Genomic DNA, 9,019 nt, shown 5'->3' with positions numbered 1-9,019 from the left:
CCCCTCCTCGCGGCTTTGTCCAGGACACCTCCCCTCGCCGACCTCCCACCCATCTCCTCTCAAACCCGGACACGGTCAGCGGGGCTCACACTTCAACACAGAGACGCCCAGAGGGTCAGGACAGGTTCTGCCCCAAGAACTTCCCTGATCACAGGCACTTAGCAATTTGCATTTCTTAGGAAACCATGGACCAAAAGATCCTTTTGAAGACGCCTAAAACTAGACAACACATCAGGAAACACTACTGCTTTTCTAAGACTACCACACCAAAACAGCAAAATAGTTTCTAAGCTAATTCTCTTGCTTTCTGGCTGAGCCCTGCTTGGTAGATACTAAATTAACTCCACATTAAGAGGAAAACGTGCTGACACAGGATTTCCTTTTGCCCCCAACTCTCACGTTGGATGCATTTCACTAAACAAAGTGCGTCATGCTGCCAATGGATTTCTTACCATTTTCACCATGAAAGATTCCTTACCTGCCCTGGGATCAACAGGGCCCCATCTCTAAGAGGACCCGCCCTCTGTTACCTGCTCTGCCGCTCTGTTCCAGTTTATCCTCCAGATGTACACCAAGTAGAAGAGGGTTTGAAAGAAGACACATGCTGTCAATCCGGACCGGAGACCTGAGGGTGGGAAACAAGTATCCCGTTCAGGTTTTCTGCAGTCCCCCTCCTGGCATCATTAACATTCTCCCGAAACTACTGTATCCATAGCGTAACCTGCAGCTTATGCTAAAATTTTAGATAATTATGGACCAGGACCAGACTCAAGCTTACCACTGACCAGGTTTGATTCCAACTCTAGTGGGAACCCTCTGGAAGGCTTTAGATGGGTGTGTGCATGTACCTGTGAGGCCTGATGTTTCTAGAAGCCCACTTTGAGAACCATCTCTCCAATTGCTGTGTACAAGAGATGACTGAGAAGCATTATAAACAGTGCCTATCTCCTTGTGAGAAGAAACTATTTAAATCACTTAAATATCATTGCGTAACAAAGTGGACATAAAATACCCATTCACGTATGAATAACTGCACTACAAAGCCAGCTGTCTAGGCTTGAGTTGGAACCCAGCATAAACTGGGAATTAGTCTGCTAACCCGTTCACATGTCTGGGGCCCCACGTTGGCAAGGGGTCACTGAGGCTGGGCCTCCCGTGGACTCCCGGCCATTTCACTGGAATAACCTCTCGAGTTGAGAAGCAGATGGATGGACAGTTTATACCCTTTGATGGACTGATTCCATTCCTAGGAACCCATCCTAAGGAGAGACTCAGGAATGTCGTTAATAATTCATATACCCGGGATGCTCGTCACAATATTATTTAAAAGAGGAGCAACTTACAGCATCGCTAATTATTAGAGAATTGCTGATCAAAACTACAATGAGGTACCACCTCACACTGGTCAGAACGGCCATCATTAAAACGTCTACAAATAAATGCTGGCGAGGGTGTGGGAAAAGGGAACCCTCCTACGCTGTTGGTGGGAATGTACGTTGGTGCAGCCACTATGGAGAACAGTACGGAGATTCCTCAGAAAACTAAAAACAGAGTTGCTACCTGATCCAGCAATCCCACTCCTGGGCATATACCCAGACAAAACTATAATTCAAAAAGACTCACGCACCCCAATGTTCACAGCAGCACTATTCACAACAGCCAAGACATGGAAACAACCTAAATGTCCATCAACAGAGGAACGGATAAAGACGTGGTACATATACACAATGGAATACTCCTCAGCCATAAGAAAGAATGAAGTAATGCCATTTGCAGCTACATGGATGGACCTAGAGATTATCATACTAAGTGAAGTCAGTCAGAAAGAGAAAGACAAATACTATATCACTTATATGTGGAATCTAAAATATAACACAAATGAACTCATCTATGAAACAAACAGACTCATAGACACAGAGAACAGACTTGTGGTTGCCAAGGTGGGGGGGCGGGCGGGGGAGGGATGGATTGGGAGTTTGGGGTTAGTAGATGCAAAGTATTACACCTAGAATGGATAAACAGCAAGGTCCCACTATATAGCACAGGGAACTATATTCAATATCCTAGAATAAACCATAATGGAAAAGAACATAAAAAAGAATGTATATGTATGCATATAACTGAGTCACTTTGCTCTACAGCAGAAATTAACACAACATTGTAAATCAGCAATACTTCAATTAAAAGATAAAAGGGGAGCAATTTAAATGTCCACTATTAGGGAAGCATTAAATAAATGATACAAGGAAATACTAGAGAATTACTAAAAACCATGTCTTTAACATGGGATCGGGGGAAATTACATACTCAGTATAACCCCACTTCTGTGAATAACAGAAAAAATACTGGGAGAAAAATAATTTTAAAAGGCTGGAATAAATGAGGAGTGAACTAAAGGTAATTTTAATTTTCATCATTATATTTTTATGTATTTTCACAATATTTCCATGTTGTTAATGTATAATTAATAGTTTAAAAGTGTTATTTAACAAATCTGAGCACCTGCTAAATAAGTCCAATAGCGAGAAGCACTTTTATGGACAAAAAGCGAGATCTGACGTGTTCTTATTCTAAAGAGCTCAGTGTCTAGTAGAGGAGAGGTTTTTAGGTTTTTTGCTTTTTTAAAGCAAAGCTGAATTGTGAAACCCCAGCAGCTCATAAGGCAGAGGCTCTGGCTCTTTGGTTAAACGGTATTTCCCTGGTGTCGACGACGGTGCTTGGTAGGGATGAGACCGTAATAAATACTTGGCAGTTCTGTGTCCCAAACAGAGAAGGGCGAAATCCTGCTTGACACTGATCAAATACCCCACAGGCTCCCAGCCTGAACTGGTCATCAAAAGAGACATGACATTGAGGACAGTTACTCATTAAGCCATCACATGACAACATTTCCAAAAAGTCAGGATAAGAAACTAAGCACCTCTGTTTGTGTGGACACAGAAGGCTCTCACGACAGCTGCGGGATTAAAATTTCACAGAGCAATGGAGACAGATTCAAAATTGTTTACACGGTAAAAATGTACTGGTTGACACAGAACAAAAGGAGCTACTTGAATACATGCTACAGCATTGGGTCAGTCCTCGAATCAGACTATTTTCTGCAGAAGACACAGCTCATCGTTACTAAGGAAATCCATAGAAATTGCAGATGTGGATATAGATGCAGAACACATACAACAACTTACCCCAAAAGCACATGACAGATTGTTTTGCACAATTCTATACAGTTAGAGTCATAAAATGGATAGATTTCTGAAAATAAGTATGATTTGCCAAAGTTGACCCCCCTCCAAAGAGATAAAGTCTAAGCAAACTGATTTCAGAGAAGAAACTGTGAAAGCTGTAACAAACTCCTCCAAAATGCCTGACATGAGAGTTTCATAGAATTTAACCAAACCTTTATAATAATAATATTCCTACACTATGTAAATTGTTCCAGGGAATACAAAAAGGGAACATTTTTAATTTTCCTTACGTAGTAAGTGTATATTAATACTGTTAATGTCATAACTTTACAAAGATTACACAAAGAAATGAAACTACTGACCAGTCTTATAACTACCATTTCAAAATTCTTAAATACAATATTAGTAGAATCCAGCAGCTCATTAAAAGAGTAGCACATAATAATCAGGATTGTTCAACATGAAGAAATCAAATAATATCATTTATCACTGTAAGAGATCTAAGGAGAAAATTTATAGGATCATCTCAACAGGCACTAAAAACTTAATTTTTAATTAAAAGTATTAATGGGATTGTTTCTTTATACTAACAATTGTATTGCACTTCTGTATACTAACAACGAACTACAGCAAGAGAAATTAAGGCAACAATCCCATTTACCATTGCACCAAAAAGAATAAAATACCTAGGAATAAACCTATAGGTAAAAGACCTGTACTCGGAAAACTATAAGACACTGATGAAAGAAACTGAAGACAACACAAATAGATGGAAAGATATACTGTGTTCTTGGATTGGAATAATTAATATTGTTAAATGACCATCTTACCCAACACAATCTATAGATTCAATGCAATCCCTGTCAAAATACCAATGGTATTTTTCCCAGAACTAGAACCAATAACTTTAAAATATGCATGGAAAAACACAAAAGAATAGCCAAAACAATCTTGAGAAAGAAGAACAGAGCTGGAGGAATCACATTCCCTGACTTCAAACTATACTAGAAAGCTACAGTAATCCAAACAGTACCGTACTAGCACAAAAACAGACACATAGATCAATGGAAGAGAACACAGAGCCCAGAAGTAAACCCACACACTGTCAATTAATCTATGACAAAGAGGCAAGAATATACAACAGAGAAGAGACAGTCTCTTCAATAAATGGTGCTGGGAGAACTGGACAGCTACATGTAAAATGATGAAATTAGAACATTCTCTAACATCATATACAAAAATAAACTCAAAATGGATTAAAGACCTAAATGTAAGACCAGATATCATGAAACTCCTAGAGGAAAACATAGGCAGAACACTGTTTGACATAAATCCTAGCAATTTTTTTTTGATCCATCTCCTAAAACAAAGGAAATAAAAGCAAAAATAAACAAATGATGCCTGATAAAACGTAAAATCTTTTGCACAGCAAAGGAAAATCTTTTGCACATCAACAAAAAGTGAAGAAAACCTACTGAATGGGAGAAAGTGTTTGTAAATGATATATGATCAATACAGGGTTAGCATCCAATGTATATAAATAGCTCATACAACTCAACATCAAAAAAAAACCCAATTAAAAAATGGGCAGAACTGAATAGAAATTATTCCAAAGAGGACATGCAGGTGGCCAATAGGCACATGAAAATATTCTCAATATCACTAATCGTCAGTGAAATAGAAATCAAAACCACAACGAGATATCATCTCACACCTGTCAGAATGGCCATCATCAAAAAGAAGACAAATAACAAGTGCTGGCAAGGATGTGGAGAAAAGGGAACCCTCGTGCACTGTTGGTGGGCATGTAAGTCGGTGCAGCCACTATGGAGAACAGTATGGAGGTTCCTCAGAAAACTAAAAATAGAACTACCATATGATCCAGCAATTCCACTCCTGGGTATATATTCAAAAAAACCAAAAACATTATTTCGATAAGATACATGCACCCCAATGTTCATAGCAGCATTATTTACAATTGCCAAGATATGGAAGCACCTGTTTATCAACAGATGAATGGATAAAGAAGATTATGGTAGATAAGTATTCCACTGGAGATCAGCCATAAAAGATGAAATTTTTCCATCTGCAGCAACATAGGTAGACTTGAAGGGCATTATGCTAAGTGAAATAAGTCAGAGAAAGACAAATACTGTATGATCTCACTTATATGTGGAATCTAAAGAAAATACAACGAACTAGTGAATATAACAAAAAAGAAGCAGACTCACAGATACAGAGAACAAACTGGTGTACCAGTGGGGAGAGAGAAGCAGGGAGGGGCAAGATAGAGGTAGACGATTAAGAGGTACAAACTATTATGCATGAAATAAGCCACAAGGATATATTGTACAACACAGGCAACATAGCAGATATTATAATAGCTATAAATGGAGGATAACCTTTAACAACTGTGGGTCCCTGTATTGGACACCTGTAACATATAATATTATACGTCAGCTATACCTCAGGTAAAAAACTTTAAATTAAGAAATAAAAATTTAGGACTTCCCTGGTGGCACAATGGTTAAAGAATCCACCTGCCAATGCAGGGGACACGAGTTCAAGCCCTGGTCCAGGAAGCTCCCACATGCCACGGAGCAACTACGACCCAGCAATCCCACTACTGGGCATATACCCTGAGAAGACCATAATTCAAAAAAGAGTCATGTACCAAAATGTTCATTGCAGTTCTATTTACAATAGCCAGGACATGGAAGCAACCTAAGTGTCCATCAACAGATGAATGGATAAAGACAATGTGGCACATATATACAATGGAATATTACTCAGCCATAGAAAGGAACGAAACTGAGTTATTTGTAGTGAGGTGGATGGACCTAGAGACTGTCATACAGAGTGAAGTAAGTCAGAAAGAGAAAAACAAATACCGTATGATAACACACATATATGTAATCTAAAAAAAAGAAAATGGTCAGAAGAACCTAGGGTCAAGACGGGAATAAAAATGCAGACCTACTAGAGAATGGACTTGAGGATATGGGGAGGGGGAAGGGTAAGCTGGGACAAAGTAAGAGAGTGGCATGGACATATATACACTACCAAACGTAAAATAGATAGCTAGTGGGAAGCAGCTGCATAGCACAGGGAGATCAGCTCAGTGCTTTGTGACCACCTAGAGGAGTGGGATAGAGAGGGTGGGAGGGAGGGAGACGCAAGAGGGAAGACATATGGGGACATATGTATATGTATAACTGATTCACTTTGTTATAAAGCAGAAACTGACACACCATTGTAAAGCAATTATACTCTAATAAAGATGTTAAAAAAAAAAGTACTAGAGAATATAGAAAAAACGTTAAAATCCTATTGTAGCAGTTCTTGCCGGAACAAGAAAAAGGCAAAAACACTAGAAAGGAAGGAGTAGAACTGTTTCTATTCACATGACATGCAATTACATTTGACAAAAACTCTCAACCATTTTTGTTGGGAACTTTCAGTAAAGCAGACTCCATGGATACTTCCTGAACGTGATTTAAGAAGACATGCACACGTTTGTTAATGTATGTGTGTTTACATTGTGTGTATTTATGTATGTCAGCCCCCAATCCAGCATGCTGTTTAGTAGAGAAACATCAGAAGCACAATCTCTGAAGTCCTGAACAAGACAAGCATTTCCACTAATACCATGACAACTTATTATTCTACTAGAGGCTTTAGGCAGGAAAAAGAAATCAGTGGTGTAACATCTGATAAGGAGAATATAAAGCTATTTGTACACGATATGATTGTATACCTGGAAACCCCGTGAGAATCAACTGAATACTACTCAAATAAGAGGAATTCAGAATTTTAACAAGCTACAAAATTCACAGACAGTAATTAACAGCCCTCAAATATACCAACAACCACCACTTAGATTACAGGATGGAAGGGAAGGCCTTGTCTACAATGGCCACAAAAGGATAAAATGGGGATAACCTTAACAAGAAATCAGCAAAAGCTTTACAAGGAAAATGATAAAAACTATACTGAGCAGAGGCTAACATTTCCAAAATGTTCGTCCAGTATTTGAACATAAAAGCTGAGGGTGGGACTTCCCTGGTGGTCCAGGGATTAAGACTCCATGCTCCCAATGTAGGGGGCCCGGGTTCAATCCCTGGTCGGGGAACTAGATCCCACATGCCGCAACTAAACAGCCCGCATGCCGCCAAGAAGACATGGTGCAACCAAATAAATAATTTTTTTTTTTTTTTAGAAAGCTGAGGGTGTCAGAGGAGCACCCATTTTATAAGAACACAGATGGCCTCCAGGCCATAGACCACCAGGCAGGTGGAATTCAGAGTTGGCTCCCGAGTCTTCTGGCAACAGTGCATTTATTCTCTGCAGACAGAGGTCTACTGGTCCTATCTTGAGATGAAACCCAGGAGGGAAGAATTTCCCTGAGGAAAAAACAAGGTGTCTGGAAAACAGAATCTGCCTCAAATACGTCCCCTCACTGACCCCCAACAACAGGAAACCAGATGCTGAGTGGGACCCCCCCCCTTAATTAGCGTAACAAAGAGCACCTGAGTGGGTGCAGAGTTTGCTGGAGATGATGAACGCTCAGATAAATGCACAGCCATCACACACTCTCAACTCCTCTCCCCTGAAAGTGTGATAAACCCCACTTTCTACAAGAAGAGAGAGATTACAGAGTCGGAGCTGGTGAGACCTGGTAGCGTGACTGGGGCCAGGCTCTTGACCAGGGGACTGAACCAGGAAGGGGCCAGAAGCCAGAGGCGATGGTGTGACCGACAAGGAACACCCGGGCAGCCAGGAGCTCAGGCTCCAAGTCAGGCCCCAAGATGACAGCTGAGCCCTGGGCCTTCCAGGGAGGAGAGTGGGGACAGGTCAGCAAGAGGAACCTCGGGCAAGGCCTACATCCCAAGAGTGCAGTATGGAAAGGGTGCCAAAGGACAAAGAGGAATAAAACCCAAGAGCCTGGGGTGAGCTCACAACAAACGGGGATCCAGCCTGTTTATCTTTACATTCCCCAGATTCCAGCACCACCCAGGGTCAACACATACAGGTGCTCAGTGAATCTTCAGGATGAATGAGGGAATCATAACCCTCAGAGAGACATGCATCGCAGTAAAAGAAAGGCTCTGGGGGCATCTGGGTTCAAATCCTGTCTCGTCACCTACTGTCTGTGGGACACATTACTTCACCTGTTCAGACTTTAGTTTCTCCAAGTGTAAAACGGAGCTAACAGGAGATCGCATCTGATGTCATAAATTTGAGCAGCATAATTTACATAAACAGCGTATTTCTGCAAAAGCCCTTCATGAAAATTATCTTACATCCTGTAAACTATAGCTTTACATTATTTTTTAATTAAAAATAAAACTACTGCTCTGTAATGACGTATATGGGAGTAGTGGATATATGTATATGTATAACTGATTCACTTTGCTGTACACCTGAAGCCAACACAACATTGTAAATCAAATATACTCCAATAAAAACTAATTTAAAAAAATAAATAATAAAAGTACTGCAGGAGAATATAGAAAAATGTTAAAACCCTATTGTAGAATAAGGCAAGAAAAAGAACTAAAAAGGCATTACAATTGGAAAAGGAGTAAAACTATTTATATTTATATATGATGTGACCCTGTATATAGAAAATTCTAAAGAATTCATAACACACAAAAATACTAGTGCTAATCAATGAATTCTTATAAGATCAACTTATAAACTTATAAGATCAACACACAAAAATCAGCTGTGTTTCAATACACCAGCAAAGAACAATCTGAAAAAGAAATTAAGAAAATAATTCCGTTTACAGTAGCATCCAAGAGAATCAAATATCTAGGAATAAATTTAAC

At 39.7% G+C, this 9,019-nt stretch overlaps 1 protein-coding gene across 1 annotated transcript in view; it reads right to left on the bottom strand.

The window, feature by feature from the left end:
* The window catches only part of LOC114889045 (multidrug and toxin extrusion protein 2-like), a 54,589-nt gene that overhangs the window by 5,909 nt on the left and 39,661 nt on the right, over positions 1-9,019 (bottom strand). Inside the window, 1 exon segment of the mRNA XM_029211833.1 lies at positions 531-625. Coding sequence (XP_029067666.1) covers positions 531-625 — 95 coding nt within the window.

This window comes from Monodon monoceros, unplaced genomic scaffold (assembly GCF_005190385.1).
Source record: "Monodon monoceros isolate NGI ecotype Baffin Bay Population unplaced genomic scaffold, NGI_Narwhal_1 Super_Scaffold_9, whole genome shotgun sequence".
Classification (NCBI taxonomy): domain Eukaryota; kingdom Metazoa; phylum Chordata; class Mammalia; order Artiodactyla; family Monodontidae; genus Monodon; species Monodon monoceros.
This window is presented reverse-complemented; position numbering and strand designations above follow the sequence as displayed.